The 24,263-nt window shown below is 48.4% G+C and overlaps 1 protein-coding gene across 5 annotated transcripts in view; it reads left to right on the top strand.

Annotated features, from left to right (window-relative positions):
• STYXL1 (serine/threonine/tyrosine interacting like 1) overlaps positions 1 to 24,263 on the top strand; it is a 56,483-nt gene that overhangs the window by 18,197 nt on the left and 14,023 nt on the right. For 4 of the 5 annotated variants that reach the window (XR_006816637.1, XM_045992840.1, XM_045992839.1 and 1 more), the window contains exons 3-6: positions 4,130 to 4,191; positions 7,106 to 7,256; positions 11,968 to 12,113; positions 17,983 to 18,128. Coding sequence is in view for 4 of the 5 variants with exons in the window: in XM_045992840.1 (XP_045848796.1) it covers positions 4,130 to 4,191; positions 7,106 to 7,256; positions 11,968 to 12,113; positions 17,983 to 18,128 (505 nt within the window). In the remaining variant the exon portion in view is untranslated. The remainder of the gene's footprint in view (positions 1 to 4,129; positions 4,192 to 7,105; positions 7,257 to 11,967; positions 12,114 to 17,982; positions 18,129 to 24,263) is intronic. The other variant, XM_045992843.1, reaches the window with a different exon arrangement.

Here is a 24,263-nt window from a genome sequence, read left to right as displayed (position 1 = left end):
CTTATGGTCTACTCTGCTCAGTTTTGTTTGTTTTTTAAACCATCCGGACCGTGTATCTGACTTCTTTTGCTCATGGTTATATTGCTAAAATTCACTCCTACTGTCGTATGTAGCTATAAGGGATTGGTTCATTTTCGTTGCTACATCAAGGGTAAACAAAGGCAGGCTGTGGTTAAACTGGTAAAAAAAAACACGACCAGTTATTTACCCGAAGGATACAAACATAGTGATTTGAAGGGGCGCGTACACCCCAGTGTTGACAGCAGCAATGTCCACAATAGCCAAACTCTGGAAAGAGCCCAGATGTCCATCAACAGACGTGTGGATGAAGTCGTGTGCGTGTAGGTGTGTGTGTGCACGTGGGTACCCATGCATATATAGTGGCCTGTGACTCAGCCATCCAAAAGAATGGAATCTTGCCATCGGCAACGATGTGGATGGAACTAGAGGGCATTAAGCTAAGCGAAATAAGGCAGTCAGAAAAAGACAAATCTGCGATTTCACTCATGTGGAATTTAAGAAACCAAACAGATGAACATAGGGGAAGGGAGGGGAAAAAGAAGTTGAAATCAGAGAGGGAGACAAACCAAGAGACTCTATCTTAACTCCAAGAAACAAACTGAGGGCTGCTGGCGGGGAGAGGAGTGGGATGGGGGTGGGGGGTGGGAATGGGGTGACTGGGGGTTGGGCATTAAGGAGGGCACGTGATGGACTGAGCACTGAGTGTTCTGTGCAACTGATGAATCCCTAAACTCCATCTCTGAAACTAATAATACACTCTATGTTGATTGATTTATAAATAAATAAATAGAGGTAAGGACAGATTTTCATCAGGAACGTACTGTTTCAATAGGAAAGAGTCCAACGTGAACCAAGTCTGCTTGGGTTTATGCAGAGGTGACTGGCTTAGTTAAGGGGGAGTGAAGGAGTTGGGGGGAGTAGTGGGGCCCAGGGGACTGGGGGAGTGAACAATTAGAAGGGGAGGGGATGTGGTTCCTTTGAGACCCATCTGGGTTGGCTAAGTGGCATTTATTAAAGTTAAGCTCCTACCCTTCCTGGGAGACTGGGAGGCAGGGGCCCTATCTTCGGGTGTTGGCTGGGACAAACAGAAAGTTCTTTTGGTAGCCTTGAGATTTTTTTCAGACCAGCCCTGTCAGGGAAGCTGGGCCAGCCCGGGGCTGTGGCCTTAAGCTGTGTCTAAAGATGTCTTAAAGGTATCTTTAGATGTCTGACGTTTTTGTTACTGGTTTGTTTTTTGTGTGTTTTTTTCAGCCACTGAAAACTCTAGATACAAGTCTTTCGCTACTTTATTGCAGATCTTTTTTCTCACTCTGTGGCTTGCCTTGTTACCTTTTTAAAAAAGATTTTATTTTTAAAAGATTTTATTTACGGTTTTGACAGATGGAGAGCCAGAGAGCACAAGCAGTGGGAGGGGCAGAGGGAGAAGGAGAAGCAGGCTCAGAGCCCAAGCCAGGACTCCATCCCAGGACCCCGGGATCATGACCCAAGCCAAAGGCAGATGCTTAACTGACTGAGCCACCCAGGTGCCCCAGAGATTTTATTTGAGAGAGACAGAGAAAGAGAGAGAGAGAGAGAGAGAGAGCATGAACAGAGGGGAGGAGCAGAGGGAGAGGGATCAGCAGACTCCCCACTCAGCAGGGATTCCGGGACTTGATCCCACGGCCTTGAGATCCTGATGCTTGACTGACTGAGCCCCCCAGGCACCCCTGCCCTCTCACCTTCTTAATGTTGTATTTTGATGAGAAAAGGCAGATGTTCTTAATTTTATCAGGATTAGGTCTGCCCATATTTTCTTTTTTGGTTAGTGCTTTTTTACATCTTTTTTTTTTTTTTAAAGAAATAGACTATTTGGGGGAGCAGTTTCAGGTTCACAGCAAAATTGAGCAGAAAGTACAGAGATTTCCTAAGTACTTCTGTCCACCTGCGTCAGCACGGCGTCTGACTGTCCTCAGCCCCTGCCAGAGTGCTCTTTGTTGCAGTGGAGGAAACTACACTGGGCCCTCGTTATCACCCGAAGTCCCGAGTTGCCAGTCAGGTTGGTGTCATGCATTCTCTGGGTCTTAACACATTGATGGTGACGTGTGTTCATCATGACCGGATCCTATGGAGTAGTTTCACTGTCCTAAAAATCCTGAGTGCTCAGAGTGTCCCTCCCTCCCCCACTCCCCCCACTAACCCCTGGCAACCACCAATCTTTTCCCTGTCTGTACGGCTCTGTTTTCAGGAATGTCTTATAGTTGGACCCGCGCAGCAGGTCGCCTGAAACTGACTGCTCTCACCGTGCGCATTTAACTCTCCGCCATGGCTTTTCCTGGCTGGATCGCTCTGTGCTTGCGCGTGCACGCGTGTGCATGGGCGTGTGTGCGCGGGCGTGTGGTCAGTACTATTCCATTGTCTGGATGTACCACGGTTTCTCCGTTCAGTTATTTAAGGACCTCTTCCTTGCTTTGAACATTTGACCATTCCGGAAAAAGCTGCTCTAAACAATTGTGGTCATAGATTTTCAACTAATGTGGGTAAATACCAAGGACCTTAATTGCTGATAAGAGTTTGTTGAATATTGTTAGAAACTGCCAAGTCTGGGCTCCTGGGTGGCTCAGTGGGTTAAAGCCTCTGCCTTCGGCTCAGGTCGTGGTCTCAGGGTCCTCGGATAGAGCCCTGCATTGGGCTCTCTGCTCAAGCGGGGAGCCTGCTTCCCGCCCCCTCTCTCTGCCTGCCTCTCTGCATACTTGTGATCTGTCTGTCAAATAAATCTTTAAAAAAGAAAAAAAAAAAAAAGAAAAGAAACTGCCCAACGGTCTTCCATAGTGACTACGGTTCTGTGTTCCCATTAGCAGTGAATGAGAATTCCTGTTGCTCCACATCCTCACTAGCATTTGGTGGTGACCGCTTTTTGGATTTTTTTTTTTTTTTTCGCTTTTTGGATTTTTGACATTCAGGAGGTGTGTAGGGGTCTCTTTATTTGTTGTTTAAATTTGCATTTCTTTGAGGATAGACGTGCAGTGTATTTTCTGAGGTTTGTTTGCCACCTGCGTATCTTCCATAGTGACTGTTCAAATCTTTTGCCCATTTTTATTTATTTGAGAGAGAGAGAGACAGTGCCAGGGAGAGTGGGGTGAAGGGCAGAGGGAGAAGCAGACTCCCCGCTGAGCGGGGAGCCTGAGGCGGGACTCGATTCTGGGACTCCAGGATCATGACCTGAGCCAAAGGCAGACACCCAACCAACTGAGTCACCCAGGCACCGCTTGCCCATTTTAAAATCAGGTTGTTTTTTCTCTTGTTGAATTTAAGAATGATGTTTCGGGGCCCCTGGCAGGTTCAGTCAGTGGAGCATGCGACTCTATCTCGGGGTTGTGAGGTCGAGCCTCACACTGGGTGTAGAAATTAAAAATCTTAAAAAAACAAAACAATGTTTTGGATAACATCCCTCTTTTGGATTTATGGATAAGGCTCTGTCTCTGTTCCACATCCCTCCCAAACTGTGAGGACATCAGTCCTACCTTCTGCCCTAGGAGGGACATTAGGACCTCAGTTCTTAGGTTTTAGAGTCTGAATTTGGATCTAAAATTCCATGGGGCATGAGCTCACTCTGGCTTTGATTTCTCCCCACCCCACTTTTCTGGACCTCAGAGAAAACTTCCCTTAAATCAAAGATACAAAGTTTCACTACCCTTAAGTGGATGTGTAGACATGGGTATGGCCGGGCAGAGGCGTCCTGCAGGTCGTCCTGTGGGTAGCCTAGAATAGTGGAACGACACGTCTCGAGTTTTATTTTTTGAAGATTTATTTGAGAGAGAGCATGCATTCGCGGTGGGGGTTGGGGGGCGGTGAGGAGGGGCAGAGGGAGAGGGAAAGAGAGAATCCCAAGCAGACTTCCTGCTGAGTGTGGAGCTTGACGCAAGCTCCTCTCACAACCCTGATGTCACAACCTGAGCAGAAAAGGGAGTTGGCTGCTTCGGCTACAGAGTCATGTGCCTTGAGTTCGAAATAGACAGTTACTGTCCCCTAACTGCCAAACAAATGTCTGTCGGGGATGGTGCAAGTATTCCAAGTAGTTTGGTCATACGCTCCTTTGCAAATACAGCTCTTAAATACTTCTCCTTTCTAGACGTGCGTTCCAAACGGGAGTATGACGAAAGCCACGTGATCACAGCCCATCGCGTGAAGAAGGTAGAGTGGCAGAGCCGGAATGTGGGGCAGGTGGGGGGTAATGGGGGATTTTATCCCAGATCTGGGAGGCAGCGTGGTGGGGGACACTGTGGGCAGCAGAGGCAGGACCACCCCTGGGTGGGATGCTGGTCTCCCATGCCCCTCCCATGCTCCCTGAGGTGTCCCTGCCACCCCCTCACGGCCAGCAGCTTCCCTGAGCAAATGTTGATGTAATTCCTTGATGGGCCAGCACTGTTCCAGACCTTGGGGGCTACAACAGAATGCAAGATGCCCCAGGCTCATTGTTTTCTGTCCTACTTACGGAACAGACAGTAAGAAAGCATCGAGGTAATTACTATAACTCAGATTGGCTCAGACCGAAGGGCAAGCAACTCTTGATCTGGGGTTGCAGGTTGGAGCCCCACGCTGAGCAGAGAGATTATTTATATAAATAAACTTTAAAAAATTATAATACAAAGGGGCGCCTGGGTGGCTCAGTGAGTTAAAGCCTCTGCCTTCGGCTCAGGTCATGGTCCCAGGGTCCTGGGATGGAGCCCCGCATTGGGCTCTCTGCTCTGCAGGGAGCCTGTTTCTTCCCCTCTCTCTCTCTGCCTATTTGTGATCTCTCTCTGTCAAATAAATAAAATCTTTAAAAAAAATTATAATACAAAGATAGAAGCCACTTCCCTTCCCTTCCCCACTTCCCTGCCCCTCCCCATTCCGACTTTTAAAAAAATATTTACTTGAGAGAGAGCGGACGTCTGTGCATGATTGCACAAGCAGGGGTGGGGCAGAGGGAGAGGGAGAAGCAGACTCCCCGATGAGCAGGGAGCCGGACCAGGAGATCCCAGGACTCAGGACCCGAGCCCAAGGCAGACGTTTAACCGACTGAGCCACCCAGGGGCCCCTTATTCCACCTTTTTAGAAAGACTGAGCCCTGCACGCAGTCACCGTGTCCGCTCCCCACCCCACAGTGAGCTCCCTTTCTCCACCCCCACGGGGTGTCTTCTCTCTCTGGTCATCACCAAGCCTGGTAGCCTCGGCTCAGGATCCATCTCTGTCCTCTGTCCTGACCGCATTCTCCGCCTCCTTCTCCCAGGTCCATCTCTCTTCCTTGGTTTCTCCTCTGTGTCCCTGGTTCAGCTTCTTTTTCTCCTGGCACTGTCTGAAGAAAGTCACTGTTTGGTCCTGGGCCTCCCCCAGGTCCGTCCGAGCAGCTGCCTGCCCCGAGACCTCACTCAGGCTTCTAGCTTCAGCTGTCCAGCCGCCATCAGCTGTCCTGTCGGTTTTGCTTCTAATGTTTAGTCTGGCAACACTGACCCCTGCCCTTCCCACCGCCGGCTGTGCTGGGATGACTCTCTGGCCCTTTGCCCCGGGCAGCTTGACCCGGAGCCTGGGCCCTGGTGCAGGCATTTTTCCAGGGTCAGCTCGCTGCTCGGGGGTATAGCTCAGTGGTAGAGCCTTTGACGGCAGGATAAGCTTGCTGCCTAACAGCCCCCTCTTCCCACCCAGGGCTCCCTGCACCCATCATGACCTGCTGCCCCCACCCCACCCCACCACACTCCCCTGGGGGGGAGGGGTTCAAGTGTCTGGCTTCAATCTTTAGCCCTTAATCTGCATTTCACACCTGTCTCCGGCAGGCATGCTTCCGCTCTCTCCTACACCTCAGTAGCCTTGCCCCGCTGCATTTCCTTGGTTCTAAATGCACGCCCCCCCCCATATTTGAACGTTTCTGAAATTGAAATATGCCCTACAATTGATATGCACTCATTTATTTTTTTAAGTATTTATTTGAAAGAGAGAGAGCGTGAGCTCAGTAGCAGGAGACTCCAGGATCATGACCTGAACCAGAGGCAGATGCTTAACCGACTGAGCCACCCAGGACCTAGAGTTCGTGCAGCCCCCAAGCACGCTGCTCTCTCAGACCTCCAGGCCTTTCGCTGGGAGCACAGGGATGCGGGATGCCGTGCCTTGCTCATCTCTGTCCCGGAACCTCTATCTGGCTCTTAGCATGTTCGTTAACTAACGTGAAGAACTGGAAGCCATTCCTTCTGCCTGGAACGTTCTCCCCACCCTCATCCGTCCGGCAGATTTCCCCTTGCCCCTGCAGCCCCAGCTCCAATCCCTTCCGCCCCGCCATGGCCTTTCTGAGTCCTCCGAGCCACCTTGGGTGCTTCCTGGGCCGTAAGCGTAGACCTTCAGCCTGTGTTTATTGAGCGAACAAGCAAATGTCCAGCCACATCCGTCCTGCCCTCCCACCTGCTCCCCGCTCCACTCCCTCCCCCTTTGCGCATGTTCTGCTCCGCACCCAGAAACCTCCGTGCATACCCTGCTCGCACCTGCTCTCTCCTTCCTCCAGACAAATAGGACTCCTGCTCTCTCCATCCCAGAGAACTTTCTGGTCTGTCCTTCCGCGAGCCTTGCTTCATTGCCTTGTGGTAGAATGACAGAAGCTCGTCCTGCCCCACCTGCAGGTCCTCTGCGGGACCGTCTTTGTCAGCCAGGTGCAAGGGACAGGGTCAGGCCCAGCGCCCCCTGAGTAGCGGGGGCCTTCGGGAAGCATGCAAACGTGTGAACACTAACCTCTTAGCCAGGCCTCCTTGAGCTCTGGGACACCCTTTGGGATCCTGGGCATTGTTCCTGCCCCCGTGGCGCACCTTCCTGGCAACTCAGCTGCTCCTGGCTGCTCACGATGTCCTGGTTCCTGCTTGCCCTTTCCTCCCTGCTGGCCCTATTTAAAGCCCCATGAGCGTGGAAGATGCTCGGCGTCCCCCACACTCTCCAGACCCTTCTCGGGGCTTCCAGGCCTGTGTGTGTAGTCAGGGGGTGGGGGGAGGGCACAGTCCTCCCTCCAGATGCACACAGGGCCCGAGTGCGGGGAGCATGTGTCCAGCTGAACCCACCCGCCGACAGACCTCTCCTCCGGTTTCTTTAGAGGGCGAATGAGTATCTCGTCCCAGAGTCCGTGGATCTGGAGTGCGTGAGACACTGTGTGGTGTATGACAACAACACCAGCACGCTGGAGCTCATCTTAAGAAGGGAGAACGAGGAGGAGGAGGGTGACCTCTCTGACAAGAGTAGACATGGTAGGTTTTTACGAGCGTGGCCGGAACAGCAGCTGGCTATGGTCTAGCCCTTCCGAGGCATGCCGGGAACCACACCAAAGGCTCTCCCCGGGTCAGCTCCTGGGGTCTGCAGAGCACGCCCCCGAGAAATGGGTTATGCCAAGGACAGCGGAGGGCCTGGGGTGTCTCCTTCCTTGCGAGGTGACAGGTGAGCCTGCCAGTCTCACGAGTGCTGCCAGAGGACGTGAGGCTCCTGGGTCAGTCGATGGACTTTATTACTCAGGCAGTGAAGGTAACTGGAATGTTCTTTCCCTGACCTGGTGCCCAAGCCCCGATTCTTACAGGGTGACAGAGGGCTGAGGAAAACCTACCCACATAGTGGGTTGTATTACAGGAGAGCTCTGAGCTCAGGGGACTGAAATCTTTTCTTTTTTTAAACATTTTATTTATTTGACAGACAGAGATCACAAGTAGGCAGAGAGGCAGGCAGAGAGAGGGGGGAAGCAGGCTCCCCGCTGAGCAGAGAGCCCGATGTGGAGCTCGATCCCAGGAACCTGGGATCATGACCCGAGCTGAAAGCAGAGGCTTTAACCCACTGAGCCACCTGGGTGCCCCGAAATCTTTTTTTCTTTAAAGGTTTTATTTATTTGAGAGAGAGTGTGAAAACAGAGTTTTTGCCAAGCAGGGAGCCAGATACGGGCCTTGATCCCAAGACCCTGAGATCATGACCTGAGCTGAAGTCAGATGCTTAGCCAAGTGAGCCACCCAGGTACTCCCAGGGCCTGAATTTTCTATAATGGGCAGAAAGCCTGCCCGCCCCTGGCTCTAGAGGGAGAAATGGTCTAGCTTCCCAGGCTGTTTGATATATAGATACTTTTGAAAAGCCAGTACCTTTGCTCACAGGACACGTGGAAACCTGAGAGGCCATGGAGAATGGTCTCTAATAGGTAACACCCCCATTTTGTAGATGGGGAGATTGAGGCCCAGAAAGGCACGTGCGGTAACCTGCTCAAGGTCCCACATGTGTTGTGGCTGTTTACTGCCATGTAACGAATTACCCCCAAACTCAGTAGCTTAATACAGCAAACCTTAATGAATTAACAGTACCAGGTTCTGGTACAGCGTACCTACTGAGATCACAGTCGAGATGGTGGCCAAGGTCACTGTCCTCCGAAGGTCTGACTGGGCTGGGATGATCTGCGCCCAAGATGTGCCCCACTCTCATGGGTATGGCCAGGAGGCCTCGGCCCCCTGCCACCTGGATCGCCCTGTAGGACCGCTTGGATGGCCTCGTGATACGGCAGCTGGTTTCCCCCGGAGCAGGCCATCTAGGAGAGCGGGAGAGCCAGGGACAGCCACAGGCCTCTGAGACTGAGTCCTGAGACTTCTGGTCCCTCCTGCACCATTTTGTTCGTTAGAAGGAAGTCACGGAGTCCAGCCTTTCCTCAAGGGGTGGGGAATCAAACTCAACCTCCCTTTATATTCTCTCAAATATTCTTCCTTGTGTTTGAAAGAATCCGTGGGCTGTTTTTGGAACCACCATACCTAGTAAGCGGTGGGGCCGGGATTTGAACCCCGGGCAGGTTGGCTCTGGTCTCCCGAGGCCTGGAGAGCAATGCAGAGTCACTCCAGTCCCCAGCCCGAGCGTGGTCAGTTCTAATCTTCTGTTTTCTGAGGCCCCCTGCGCTCTCCACCCAGCCCCTGGTTCAGGGCTGACAGCCCTTCACCGTTGCCATGGGCCCGGGCATTCACGGCGGCGGTCACTGGGTGGCGCTAGGCTTCCATCTTTAATCAAACCAGTCTTCCCAGGAGGTCCTTTGCTTGGATTTCGCACCGTCTTCCGCAGGCTTATCTGGTTGGGTTCCAGTCTGCAATCCTAGGATTGTAGGCTGGACCGTAAAACCACAGAAAACCGTGATCAATAAAGAGAAGCCCCTCTGTGTTCATAGATGACCTCGTGGAGCCCCCATTTCACCCAGTAGGAAACCACACCAGCGAAACAACACAGCAAAACCCCAAACTGCGCGCACGCGCGTACACACACACACACACACACACACACACTCACCTTGTCCACTTGAGGCACTTTCCTCCTTTAAAATGGCATCTTCCAGGGCACCTGGGTGGCTCAGTGGGTTAAGCCTCTGCCTTCGGCTCAGGTCATGATCTTGGGGTCCTGGGATGGAGCCCCGCATTGGGCTCTCTGCTCAGCGGGGAGCCTGCTTTTCCCTCTCTCTGCCTGCCTCTCTGCCTACTTGTGATCTCTGTCTGTCAAATAAATTAAAAAAAAAAGGGGGGGCCTCTTCCAGGTGAACGCAGAGTTTCTGGGGTAAAAGACCATTTTGAGGCTTCTCTCCGCAGCCCCTTTCCACTGGTAAGCATTCACCTCCTCACCTCCCAGGGGAATCTGGTTGAGGGTTCAGCCTCCATTAGCTCCTAGAAGCAGGGTTCTGGGTCTGCTCCTTTTACCAGGCAAAGGGTGGCCCCTTTCTTGGAAGAGAGACCTTTCCCTTATATTAAACCAGCCTTTCTTCCTTGCCACATGTGGATTATAGACCACATGTGGGCTGGGCCTTCACCAGGACTGTGGGGGACGCTTGGGGCATGTGGGTATGTTTCTTTTCTTCCTCTCTGAACGAAGCCTGACTTTCAAGCCAATTGCCTGGCAAAGGACCAAAAGTAATTGAACTTAAAACTCACTGCTGAGTAGAGAGCCCCTTGGCCTGGATGGAGTCTCCTGTCCTCCTGGAGCAGTGGGTGCCCCAATTCAAAGTGAGAAGTTTTGTGTCATTGGAGAACTCAAGATTAATGGGATAAAAAATAAATTTAATGTTAATAACCCCGTCCTATCTGTGGCTGGGTAGCCTGGGCCCCGGACTGTCCTCACGGCTTTCTTCTGGAGTCTCCAATCATTCTCCTGGAAACTGGCCTTTCTCCAGCACTGACCCCTGTGGCACCCCAGTGAAGGAGCCCCCGGCAGGTCATGTGACATTGAGGGGCAGCAACTGTCTGGTTTAAAGGCAGCAGCAGTGTTCCTGGGACTCCCCTCTCCTGAACCCTCTGACCCCTCCGCCATTCTTCAGTCTGTTGCTCAAGAGGGAGACGGTGTTGAGACACTCGGGGACTCTGGCTTCGAAGCCGGGCCTTCTAGGATAGGGTTTGGCTCCTGTCTCGCCAGCTACAGTGCCTCTCCTGCTCTGGCTGCGGACTCCAAGGCTCTGGATCCTCCAGATCTGGTCCCCCAAACGGGTGTCAGGCCCCCATTGTCCTCAGCAGTCCCTACTCGAAGGGGCTTTCTCTGGACAAAGGTTTGGTGTAGAAGTCAGAGTCTGTGCCCTGCCCTTTCCCCTTTCAGCTGGCTCCCCAGGGTCTCCAGCGAGGCATTCTAGGCATGCATTTGTCTTTAGGGCTTAGGTCCTGGCCTGGGGTTGGGAGGTGGGGAGTCTCTTAGCTTGGCCTTAATTATGCAAACTTGCTGAGAGATATCTAATTTGCATACAGTGTCCCGGTGATTCTGCAGAGCAGTGAAGGCATTTAAGATTAAATCAAATGTTGGGGTGCCTGGGTGGCTCAGTGGTTAAAGCCTTTGCCTTCAGCTCAGGTCATGATCCCAGGGTCCTAGGATCAAGCCCTGAGTGGCTCAGTGGTTTAAGCCTCTGCTTTCTGCTCAGGTCATGATCTCAGGGTCCTGGGATCAAGCCCTACATCGGGCTCTCTGCTCAGCAGGGAGCCCGCTTCCTCCTCTCTCTCTGCCTGCCTCTCTGCCTACTTGTGATCTCTGTCAAATAAATAAAATCTTTTTAAAAAAAGATTAAATGTCAAAAGCACAGTGCACTGTCCCATCACTCCCGCGAGAATGGCCGCGAGCACAAAGATGGATACTCACGGACTGATGAGGCTGTTGAGAAACTGAAACAACCCCTGCTCCACGGGTCAGAGCTGTCAGATAGATCGGGTTCTAGGGGCCAGTTTGGTGTTTCTTTCAAAAAGTTAAACGCAGAGTTACGGCGTGGCTCAGTTCTGCTCTGAGGTACGGACCCAAGGGAGGGGAAGACGCGTCAGACGAGCATCCACCCCAGCACCGTCCACAGCAGCCGGGAAGCGGACATGACCCCGTGCACCGCGACGGACGCGCGGGTAAATGCGGAGTGGGACGAGGAGTGCTCAGCCCCGAAAGGGAACACAGTACCGACAGCGATGAACTTGGGAGACCCCTCTGCTAGGCAAAAGAAGCCAGACCCAAAACCAGATACCGTAGGACTCCGTCTCTATGAGACGTCCACAACAGGCGAATCCACAGAGAGAAATTGGGTTAGTGGTTGCCTCCAGCTGGGTGTTTGGAGAACGAGGAGTAAAACCTTCTAACCCGTACAGGTTTCTTTTGGGGGGTGATGGTTGCCCAGCTCTGTGAATATGCTGAAAACCATTACCTTCCCGCTTTGGGAGAACGGTACGGTACGCGATATGTATAGAGAGACCTGTCCCTTCTGCTAAATCCTTTCTCCTCAAGAAAACGCAGAGATCTATGTGGTCTAAGGGTTTACAGAGGAGGAGGATCAGCTTACTTGGCAGCAGGTGGCTTTTTAAATTTGAGTTGCTGATACTCCCCTCCCTTTAGAGCTGCTTCGGGGTCCTAGACCGCTGCGTTTCCAAATCGAGTGGCCGGTGACCAGAGCTTTAGGCAAACGGTGAGCACGCGGGGGCCATTTATCTCTTTGGTCTCTGTTCTTAGAACTGGTGCCCGGAGCAGCCGTGGAGTGTGGCAGAGCGCTGGCCCCCCTCACCCGCCACCCCGTGTGCATCCTGAGAGGGGGCTACGAGCGCTTCTCGGCCACGTACCACTTCTTTCGGACGCAGAAGATTATCTGGATGCCGCAGGTGAGGCGGGGCGCCGAGCCCAGGCCGGCTTGGATGGATGCGTGGTCTTCCCCCCGGGGACCGAGGGGTGGGGAGCAGAGTAGGGGAAGAGGAGGCGGGCGACACCGCAGTGATGGAAGGGTTGGAGGAGACTGCTTGGGAAGTAGACCTGGGGCAGCCAGGAGGTCCAGGCCACGGGGGTGTTTCTCCTCGCACAGGGGGTGAAGAGGTGAGGCCCACCCAGAGGGCAGAGGTCCCGGGGGAGCTTTGGAGGGCAGGCCGTTGTCGTCAAAGACAGGCAGGGCACCTCTCTATTCTCAGCTGTCTGGACCCACAAGCCTAGAGGACACAGAAAAGATGGGCTAGCACAAAAAGATGAGTTCTTGGCTAGAGGGAGTGACAAGGGGCACCCCAGGTGTCTGGAATGCAGAGGTGAGGCCCCTCCTGGAGCCAGCTCGGAAGGAGGAGGAGGAGCTTGCCAGGGAGAGAGGTGGGTAGAGGGTGGCTGAGGCCCGCTGGGAGTGGTCATGACCTACAGGTGGGGGCTCGTCCCTGGAGGGCATCATGCAGGGTGGTGGTGCTTACTGGAGTCCGAATGCAGTGGGATGTAAACACGCTGCAGGGGCTTCATTCTTTCTAGTAATTACCCTTGGCTCTTAGCCCTTAGCCGCGTCCTGGGCAGATTCCAGAAGTTCTGGCCACTGCCAATCTGACCATAAAGTGATCGTGGAAATGTGTGTGTTCACCAGATCATTCAGAGATACAGAATGCAACATTTATGGGGTAAAACAACATGACCCCTGGCATTGCCTTCAGGATAATCCGGGCGTGTTGAGGAATGGTGAGGATAGAGTTGAAACTAAACAGGCCGTGAGCGGATCATGTTTGCAAACGGGCAATTGACCGGGGGTTTATTACACTGTTCTCTCTACTTTGGCATGTTTTCGAAATAATTTCCTGAAAGAGAGGAAAAGCGATCCGGCCAGTACAAGCATTCCAGTGTTAGCTCCGAATCAAGTCTCCCCTCATCCCATCCCCCCAGAGCTGGGCGGTCTGCAGTTTGCCGGGGGTGGGGGGGTGGGAGCGGCCCGGGGTGTGGGTTAGCTGCGGGGACCTCTCCTCTCTTCCCTGCTCTCAGGCCTGTGACTTTGGTGCTGGCGGTCCAGGGTGGGGCCTGTCTTGAGGCACGGGCTGCCCGTCAGTGTTAGGGCCGTGCCTTCTCACTCTGTCCAGCCCCATTCTGTATGCTGCTGGTGGCCTGAGCGGCTGGTTTCCTTGGGGCCCAGCTCAGGGGCCCCATCTGCTACTAAGGGTTTTCAGAGAAAGCCAGCTGGGACTTCCTGCCACGAGCACCCCACAATTCCTTGTTTCACTTGGGCAGTCCATGACCCCCCGCCCCCGCACCCCGTCTGCTCTTCCTTCACACAGTGATTTCTCGCTCTGCTGGTGTCTCCCCATCCTGCCAGGCCCTGCTCATGCCTAGAGGAGCAGCCCTTACTGGCTTTTCCATGTGCAAAATAAGGTTTCTCTAAAAACCTCATCCTGCTGATAACTCCCTTCCTTCCTTTGGAAAACAAGCTTCAGTAAGGCTCAGTAACCTGTAAGTAAGTTCGTCGACATCGAAGGAACTGCACGTAATTAACCGTATGTTTTGGTCCGTGCTGCCGTGTGTCTACACCTGTGACCTACCCTTGCCCCGTCTTGTGTGGACTGGGAAGCGTGGTGCGTGGTGGCTGGTGGTGGCAGCTAGCAGGGGTTCTGCCCTAGGGGTCTGTGGCCGGCCATGGAGTGTAGGCACCTCGTGTTAGTTACTCTCCCTGCTTCGGGACCTTTGTGAGTCGCTCAGGGGCAAGGATGAAAGCCCCAGTCCCCTCCTACATGTTCTGAGACGCTGGAAAACAGGGGTATCCCTGCTGCTCCCCAAGGAGCTCCTTCTAGGAGGGCGGGTGGCGGTGCTGAACGAGGCCTTTAGACAGAGCGACTTCTCATTTCCTCTGCTTTACACGGGGCCTCCCTTAAATGCGATTTCGCTTGGAGCAAGAGGTGTCGGGACTACACCGGGAAGCCCACACCAGAGAGAGGGTGGTGAGCCCCAGGGGGGTGTAGGAGCTGTCAGGCTGCACTTGACAAAGTTCCACAGCCATCGTGGTGTGGAAAGCAGACCCGTGGGGGCTGCCGGGTGGGTCTGGAGAAGGTGGGAAACAGATTCGGGAAACACTTGGGCAGTGGCACTGATTAGACACTAGGGTGGGGGAGTGAGGGTGGGACATGGCGGGGGAAGGGGCTTGGGATCAGTGCCCCGGTGACACTGAGTGACAGGTGGGGGACACGGGAGGAGGAGGGCAGCGGGCTCAGGTCGGACATCCTCATGGATGTGGGTGTCAAAAGCAAGACATCTAGAATGGCATCGAGAATTAACACACGCTTGCTCTCACCAGTCCCGCCTGTTTTCCCCTGCCACGCAGCCGCAGGAAAGGGAAGCGGGTTTGGAAGCAGCAGGACGAGTTGATAGGTCTGTGTCGGGTGTTCAGGGAGATTTTCTGGGTGAAGCTGGGGGTGTCCTTTGTCTCCAGCAAGCTGAGCGTCCTGGCTGCAGTCAGCCCGAGCTCTGGGGGAAGCTTTGGGTCGCATGGAGCGGGCCTGCCTGCAGGTAGAAGGGTCCTGCGTCCCTTTTGCATGCTTAAGCGTTGACTTGGCTTGCTGTCTGTTCTTCGAGAAAGGCTTTTTGAGGCTGACAGCTTGGGAAGGATGTGGGCTTGCAGGAAGCCCACTGGGAGGGGTGTGGGCTAAGGGCAGGAGGCCTGGGTACTTCTGTCTGAGTCCCACTCGGAGCCAGAGGAATTTTAGAACTAGGTTTGACCTTTGAAGTTAACATAGGTCAGCATTTCCCATGGAACACTCCCGCCCAAAAGGACTTCTAAGCAGATCGTATTGGAAACAACAGTTTATACAACGTGAGTGGGGGTTTTGTTTGTTTTCTTGAGGTTATGCCTAGCCTTTATTGTACTAAATATCACAAATAATTTACAACCCATGTCAACCATAAACATGTAGCCACTGTGCTATTATAAACATCTGGGCTACAAGAAGTCTGCCCGAGGAACCACTAGGAAGGTTTTCAGCAGTTCCCCGGAGGTACCCTTTAGGAATAGTGTTAGCCTGCCATGTTTTACTGGCTGTTTTCCAACTAGTTTATAAATTATACTTATAAATATATATATTATAGATTATAAATTACTATTTGATGACAATTTTTTTTTAAAGATTTTATTTATTTATTTGACAGAGAGAGATCACAAGTAGACAGAGAGGCAGGCAGAGAGAGAGAGGGAAGCAGGCTCCCCGCTGAGTGGAGAGCCCGATGTGGGACTCGATCCCAGGACCCTGAGATCATGACCTGAGCTGAAGGCAGCGGCTTAACCCACTGAGCCACCCAGGCGCCCATGATGACAATTTTTTTTTAACAACTTGGTTGTCAATGGAACGATCCGATTCTGTATAATTTTCCCTTCAATTTTCTTGAGATAAAATTGACACAGAACACATGTAAGTTTCAGGTATATGACATGTTGACTTGGTACATGTGTATATTGTGAAAGGATCAACCAAACAGGGTGGACGAACCCATCCATGACCTCACCCAATTGCCATTCTGTGTGTGTGACGGTGAGAACGTTTAAGATCTACTCTCCCATGGGTAATGGGGAGGGCACGTTTTGCATGGAGCACTGGGTGTTGTGCAAAAAGAATGAATACTGTTATGCTGAAAAAATAAATAAAATGGAAAAAAAAAAAAAATCTACTCTCCCAGCAACTTTCAAGTATGTAATACGGTATTGTTAACTGAAGTCCCCATGCTGTGACCAGATCCCCGGAACTTGTGCCTCTTACGTCTGGAAGTCCGTGCCCTTTTGACCAACATCTCCCATTTCCCCCACTCCCGAGCCCCTGCCAACCACCGTTCTGCTCTCTGTTTCTGTGAATTTGGCCTTTTCAGATCCCGCATATAAGTGAGATCCTGCAGTAGCTTTCTCTGTGTGACTTACGGGCATGCCTTGAGAATATTTGGGTTTGGTTCCAGACCACGACAATAAAGCCCATATTGTAGTAAAGCAAGGCAAATGAATTTTTTGCTGTGTATAAAAGTTACATTTAGACTATACTGCAGTCTGTTAAGTGGGCAATAACATTATGTCTAAAAAAATGGACATACCTTTTTTTTTAAAGATTTTATTTATTTATTTGACAGATAGATCACAGGTAGGCGGAGAGGCAGGCAGAGAGAGGAGGGAATCAGGCTCCCCGCTGAGCAGAGAGCCCGATGCGGGGCTCGATCCCAGGACCCTGAGATCATGACCTGAGCCGAAGGCAGAGGCTTAACCCACTGAGCCACCCAGGTGTCCCGAAATGGCAGCAGCTTCGAAGCACAATAAAATGAAGCAGTAAGATGCCGTATTCCTGTGTTTTGCTCAGCGTCAAGCCCTCAGGGCCCACCCACGTTATCAGGAATGGCGGGAGATCCTTCTTTCTCATGCCTGAGTAATATCCCATTCTGGACCCAGGCCGTGTTTTCTTTATCTGTTCATCTGTCGGTGGACCCTGAGGTTGTTTCTGCGTCTTGGCTGCTGTGAGTAGTGCTGAAAGGAGCACGGGAGGTACTCCCTCAACACCGTGGTTTCCTTTCCTTTGGATATATACCAAGAAGCGGCATGGCTGGATCATAGAGTAGTTCTATTTTTAAGGTTTTGAAAAGACTCCATAATGTTTTCCACAGTGACTGTGGTTAGTGGTTTTTTGGTTTTGTTTTGTTTTTTTTTACTGCCTTTTCCTTCTCCTGACTTTCCTTGGTTACGTATGTTGTGAATTTTAGAGACCGGGATATCCTAGGTGCTGTTCCCCATATGTCTTTGATTCTCTAAACCCTTTTTTCCCAGAGCACCTTGGAAGGGACCACTGTTTCCTAGGACACACTTTGAAGGAATGTAAGAATCATCTTTCTCATCGTGTCTTTGTTTTCCAGAGAAACCCCAATTTTTCATATCATAACTTTGGACCTGGGATTCCACTGAGCTCCCATTAGGTGGTATCCTGTCCTCCCTACCTGCCCACGTCAGAACTTGCCAGAATTCATTTCCTAATGACACGTAGGCTCTCTGGGAGTAGTTTCAGTGGTTTTTTTTTCTTTTAAGAAGGTGTTAAAATTCTGGTGGCCTTCAGAAATATAGTATAATTATGTCATTAATATATAATATATAATTATATAATAAAAGGGCTGTCCCTTCAATGATAATAGAATATAATTATAATATGTAATAATAGGGGCACCTGGGTGGCTCAGTGAGTTAAAGCCTCTGCCTTTGGCTTAGGTCATGATCTCAGGGTCCTGGGATCAAGCCCCGCATCGGGCTCTCTGCTCAGCGGGGAGCCTGCTTCCCCCTCTTTCTCTGCCTGCCTCTCTGCCTACTTATGATCTTTCTCTGTCAAATAAATAAAATCTTAAAAAAAAAAAGGAATAATACAAGTCTTCCCACCCTCCCCTTTTCCCCTACTGGATATACCCCGGATTTATGCAGTTTTGCATCGAGTGGTACCCCACAGGTGCCATGGGGGGTAAGTGGGGTGTCTGTGTTCAGCTGCAGCGTGATGTCCCGTGGCTCAGTGGCCCCATCCTATGACTATCAGCCTTCTAACTCCTACTGCGAGTCAGTCTCATTCATTATTCTAGATTATCTTTCTAACACTGAGCCACATTTCTAGAGACAGAAAACAAAAACAGAGAATTCAACAACAGAAAACAAAAACCGTTTCTTCCCTGGGGAAGGAATATCTTATCCTATGGCCTACAACGTAAGTATTCTGTACAGGAGCCTCTCTCCTTCCTTTCCCTCAGGAACTGGATGCCTTTCAGCCCTACCCTGCTGAAATAATTCCAGGAAAGATCTACCTGGGCAATTTCAGGCAAGCCTGCGACCCGAAAATTCAGAAGGATTTGAAAATCAAAGCACATGTCAATGTCTCCATGGAGACGGGGCCATTGTGAGTAGAAATACTATTGATTTTCTTTTTTTTTTTTTTTTAATTAAGCATTTACATAAGATTCCTAGTGCCATGCATTTCTAGAGTGGAAAGGGCCTTAGAAATCGACATCCGCTGGTATAGGCTCTCTACTTCCCTTCACCTGTTCGTGGTTTGTAGTCTGTTTCCTGGCTTGGCCATGGCGTCCTCTGCCTCGAGACCCAGTCCTTACCCTTCAGATCTCAGCAAAAGCTGGGCGTTCCTGGTATTTACCATTACGGTACAGAGAATTCCATTTACTCTACTTCTCAGGGCCTCTGAGAAGTGACCCCTTACTCCACTGGGGCTCCTATAGCAGACTGCCGCAGACTGCTGGTTCATAAACAAATTTCTAAATTGGATAAAAACCATAAATAAAGTTTATGACCAGAAATAATTATGTAGATAAATGTAAAACACTCGCTGTCACTGTCAGATCCCTTCAAAACTTAACTGATCACATGGGGGTACTTGGGTGGCTCAGTCAGTTAAAGCATCTGACTCTTTTTTTTTTTTAAAGATTTTATTTATTTATTTGACAGACAGAGATCACAAGTCTGCTGAGCAGAGAGCCCGATGTGGGGCTTGATCCCAGGACCCTGGGACCATGACCTGAGCTGAAGGCGGAGGCTCTAACCCACTGAGCCACCCAGGCACCCCAAAGCATCTGACTCTTGATTTTGTTTCAGGTCATGATCCCAGGTCATGAGTTTGAGCCCCGTGTCAGGCTTGTGCTGGGCCTGGAACCTGCTTAAGATTCTCCCTCTCCCCCTCCCTCTGCCCCCCACCCTCTAAAACACAAAAACAAATAAGACAAAAAAAAAACAACAACACCTAATTGATCACAGAAAAAATAGTAAGAATGTATTTTGAGATTATAACATGTGTAGAAGTAATATGTGTGCCCACAGTTTCCTAGGCAGGAAGAGGCAGAATAGAAGTATACTCTTGGAAGGGTCTTACTCTACATGAAGTGGTAGAAGGTAATAAGTTGAAGATGTGTTCTGGAAATCCTAAAGCAACTACCAAAAGATAGAACAAAACAAAAAATAAAACAATAATTAATATATAATTAATAAGACAAAAAAGAAAAAAATGGAATAAAAAAATCCTAAAGAAGGCAGGAAAAGAGGAACAAGGAGATGAGGCCAATAGAAAACAAACAGCAAGATGATCATGTCAAAATGGTCTAAATACCCCTAATTTAAAGGCAGAGGTGTTGTAGGCTATCTACAAGAAACTTTATCTTTTTTAAAAGTTTGTTTATTTAAGTAATCTCTGCACCCAGTGTGGGGCTTGAACCCATGACCCTGAGATCATGAGTTGAATGCTCCTCTGACTGAGCCAGTCGGGTGCCCCAGAAACATACTTTTTAAATACAAAATGAAGATAGGTTAAAATGGATGGAAAAAGATACTTAAAGCTATGACTAATTAAAAAAAAAACACACCAACTTTTGGAGTGACTCCATTATTAGATAAGCTGAACTTGATAGCAAAGAATATAACAGATATAAAGAGGGTCATTTCATTATGCGAAGATGGTCAACTAATCTGGACCGTAGATTCTAGAGAAGCCCACAGTTATAATCAGATTTCAATCTCTCTATCAATACACAGAAAATAGGTCATAATTTCAAAGACTAGAAGAGCAAAATTGCCTAACTGACAATTATAGGACACTCCACCCAATAACAGTAGCGTTCTTCTGGTCTTTGAATGTGTTCTACAAGATACATTCTTTTCAAGAGAACATGGAATTTTTTTTGACAAGATATACTATTCTGGGCATTAAAACAAGTATCAAAAGAAAAATAATTTGTTATAAAAAATTATGCTCTCTGGCTACAGTGGAGTTAAGTTAGAAGCCAATAAACCAAACAAGAAATATGGGAAGAATCCCAAATGCTTGGAAACTAAGTAATACATTTCTAAGTAGCCTATGGGTCGCAAAGAAACCAAAAGGGAAGTTAGAAGGTATTTTGGACTGAATGAAAATAAAACCCCACATATCAAAATTTGTGGGTGCAGCTGAGGCAGTGCGTAGAGGGAAATTTATAGCCTAAATGCCTCTATTAGAAGAGTTTCAAATCAAATCAAGGACCTAAACTTTCAACTTAAAAAAAAATATTAGAAATCATAAGAAGGAGGAAGGAAGGAAATTATGATAAGAGCAGAAATAAGTGAGGTAGAAAACAACACACACACACATAGGCACAAAATACAAGCAGAACTGGGGAGGTCTGAATACAATTGATAGATTGTAACAGCATCAGTATCCTGGTTGTGCTGTTACAGTTTTGCAGAATGTTACCATTGGGGAAACTAGGCAAAGGGGACAGTGGATCTCTTTGTATTTCTTACAACTGTAAGTGAATCTACAGTGATCTCAGTAAAATTTTTAACTGAAAACTTAAAAATAATTAAGAAATATTATGAGTGATTTTATGTCAGTGTGTTTTAAATTAAATAAACCAATTCCTTGAAGGACTCAAACTATCCATGCTCGCGTAACAAGAAATGGATCATAGAGGGGCGCCTGGGTGGCTCAGTGGGTTAAAGCCTCTGCCTTCAGCTCAGGTCATGATCCCAGAGTCTTGGGATCGAGCCCCGCATTGGGCTCTCTGCTCAGCAGGGAGTCTGCTTCCTCCTCTCTCTCTGCCTGCCTCTCTGCCCACTTGTGATCTCTGTCTGTCAAATAAATAAATAAAATCGTAAAAAAAAAAAATGGATCATAGAAAAGCCCCTGATCTGTTAAAGGAATTGAATTCATAGTTAAAAACCTTTTCACAACGAGGACCCCAGGCCCATATGGCTTCACTGGTGAGTTCAGCTGAACATTTAAGGAAGAAATAATACTGATCCACACAGTCTTCCAGAAGATAAAAGAGGAGGGAGCACTTTCCTATTCACTTATGTGAGACCATCATTACTCTGATACCCAAAGTTGACAAAGACTTTATAATAAAGGAAAACCACAAACCTCATGAACACAGGTATAAAAATTCTTGATAAAAATTTTAGCAAATTTAACAAAATTATATAAAGAGAAATACATGACAATGTATTTCTTCCAGGAAGGTCTCTTTGGTTCAACATTAGGAAATCAATGTAATTTACCATATTAACAGACTAGAAAAGAAAAAAAAAAACTTATCTTTAGAAGAGAAACAGAAAAATGGCATCCTGCAACTGCTGAATCTCTATTTTAAAAACATTTACACAGAAGGGGACGCCTGGGTGGCTCAGTAGGTTGGGCGTCCAACTCTTGATTTTGGTTCAGGTTATGATCTCGTGGGAGGGGATGCTGCGGTGGTCATGGGATCAAGCCCCAGGTCAGGCTCCCTCAGTGGGGAGTCTGCTTCTCTCCCTCTCCTCTTCCCCCCAATCACACTCGCTCATGTTCTCTCTCAGATAAATAAAATCTTTAAAAAAAAAAGTTTCGGTGGAGGGAGCATTTATAAAACTCGACAGTATGAGGGTCCATAAAGTAAGATTCCACCAATTTCAGAAGATTTAACATCACATACAGTTGTTTTTCCACATAGAAAGTTAGAAGTTAGAAAGCTTATTAGGAGTTAGAAAGCAATCATTTAAAAATATAACCAGAAAATTACTGGAAACGTAGAAATAAATTTTTATTTTTATTTATTTTAGTAGGCTCCATGCCCAGCATGAAGGGCTGTGGGGCTTGAGTGAATGTGGGGATTGAACTCACAACCCCGAGATCAAGACCTGAGCTGAGAATCAGGAGTTGGAGCCATCCAGGTGCCCCTAGAAATAAATTATTAAATAGCATGGGTTAAAGAAGAGCTCATGATGGAAATGATTAAATATTTTCAGCTACATGATAGTAAAGATATAATGTATCCAAACTTGTAGAGTGCAGTTAAGCTGTGGGTAAAGGGAAATTTATATAGCCTTAAATGCATCTGTTAGAAAGAAGAAGGGTTAATCATCTCAAGGAATGACCAAAGGAACAGTAAACTAACCCAAATAATGAAGAAGGAAGGAATAGTAGTAGCAGATTATTGAAATAGAAACAATGAAATGGAGAGGATTGAGAAAGTCAGAGTAGTTTTTAAAAAACTAATAAATCTGATAAATCATTGGCAAAAAAAGGGTACAAGTAGCCATTTATAAAAAGAGACCCTACTTATTCTATAAATATTAAAAGGATCTTAGGATATATGAAAACCTAACTATAAGTATGAAAATTTAGATGAGTGAATTTTTAAAAACTACAACCTATCAAAACTGACATCCGGGGCACCTGGGTGGCTCAGTGGGTTGAAGCCTCTGCCTTCAGCTCAGGTCATGATCCCAGAGTCCTGAGATCGAGCCTCGCATCGGACTCCCTGCTTAGCAGGGAGCCTGCTTCTCCCTGCCTCTTTGCCTGCTTCTCTGCCTACTTGTGATCTCTGTCTGTCAAATAAATAAATGAAAAATCTTTGAAGGAAGAAAAAAAAAACTGACATCCTACAAAATGGAAAATTTGATTAGTATCGATAACTAATAAATTTCTCCTAGAGAAAATTTGGGCTTCAATGAAGAATTTTACCCAATGTTTAAGGAGGAAATAAAGCTAATATTAAATTTATTTTTTAGAGGATAAAGAAGAGGAATAATTTTCGGCTGTTTTATGAGACAGGATAACTCTGATTTTACAATCTGACAACATAATGCAGGAGAACCGTGGACTAATTTGCTTCATACACAGAGATGTAAAAGTCCTGCACAAAACTTTAGCACGCTGACTACAGAGCATGAGGAGAAGGCAAATACGTGATGACGAAATTGGGTTTATTCCAAGGGTACAGGGGTATTTTACCATCTGAAAAATCTGTCCATGTAGTTAACCGTATCAATAACATAAAGGAAAAATCGGGATTATTTCAACCGATGCAGTGAAAACATTTAATATTTACTGTACATTCACGATTTAAAGAAAAACTCCAAGCAACATGGGAATCGAGGGGAATTTTGATCAAATGAAAAAAAATCTATAAAAATCTCTACAGCGAACATCACATTTAATGATAAAATATTGGAATTTTCCCTCTGGGTCTGGAAACCAGGCAGAGATGCAGGCTGTCACTATTTAACACCATATTAGAGGTTCTGGTTAGTGACTATGACCAAAAAAAGAAGATAGGAATTGAAAGGAAAAAAAATTAATCAGGCAATATAATTATATAAACAGAGAAGCGGAAACAAGTTACAGAGAGATTATTAGACTTAAGTAAGTCTTCTGGGTTCCAGAAACATACAAACATCAATTGTTTTTCCGCAAACGAGAAACAAACCAAACATTTAAAAACACACAATAGCATGAAAATTGTAAGTGCCTAGGATTATACCTAATTAAGGATGTGTAAGAGCTCACCAGAAAATTACACAGCATGACTGGGAATTATTAAGCTACCTGAATAGGGGCGCCTGGGTGGCTCAGTCGTTAAGCGTCTGCCTTCGGCTCAGGTCATGATCCCAGGATCCTGGGATTGAGTCCTGGATAGGGCTCCCTTCTTTACAGGGAGCCTGTTTCTCCCTTTCCTGCTCCCCCTGCTTGTGTTCCCTCTCTCACTGTCCCCACCCCCACCCCCGTCAAATAAATAAAATCTTAAAAAAGACACCTGAATAAACAGGAGGTGTCATTTTATATTTCTATAATGATTTTTTAAAATATTTTTTATTTATTTGACAGAGAGAAATCACAACTAGGCAGAGAGGCAGGCAGAGAAAGAGGAGGAAGCAGGCTCCCTGCGGAGCAGAGAGCCCGATGCGGGGCTCGATCCCAGGACTCTGGGATCACAACCTGAGCAGAAGGCAGAGGCATTAACCCACTGAGCCACCCAGGCGCCCCTATAATGATTTTTTTTTTAAAGAATTTTTTTCCTTGACAGAGAAAGAGGGAGAGAGCACAAGCAGGGGGGAGCACCAGGCAGAGGGAGAAGCAGGCTCCCCACTGAACAAGGAGCCCGATGCGGGGCTTGATCTCAGGACCCTGGGACCATGACCCGAGCTGAAGGCAGATGCTTAAGCAACTGAGCCACAGGTGCCATATTAAAAAATTTTTTTAAGTAACCTCAATACCCAATGTGGGGCTTGAACTCACAAC

This window comes from Meles meles, chromosome 21, assembly GCF_922984935.1.
Source record: "Meles meles chromosome 21, mMelMel3.1 paternal haplotype, whole genome shotgun sequence".
Taxonomy (NCBI): Eukaryota; Metazoa; Chordata; class Mammalia; order Carnivora; family Mustelidae; genus Meles; species Meles meles.
Note: the sequence above shows the minus strand (reverse complement) of the source record. Positions and strands in the feature narration are given on the sequence as shown.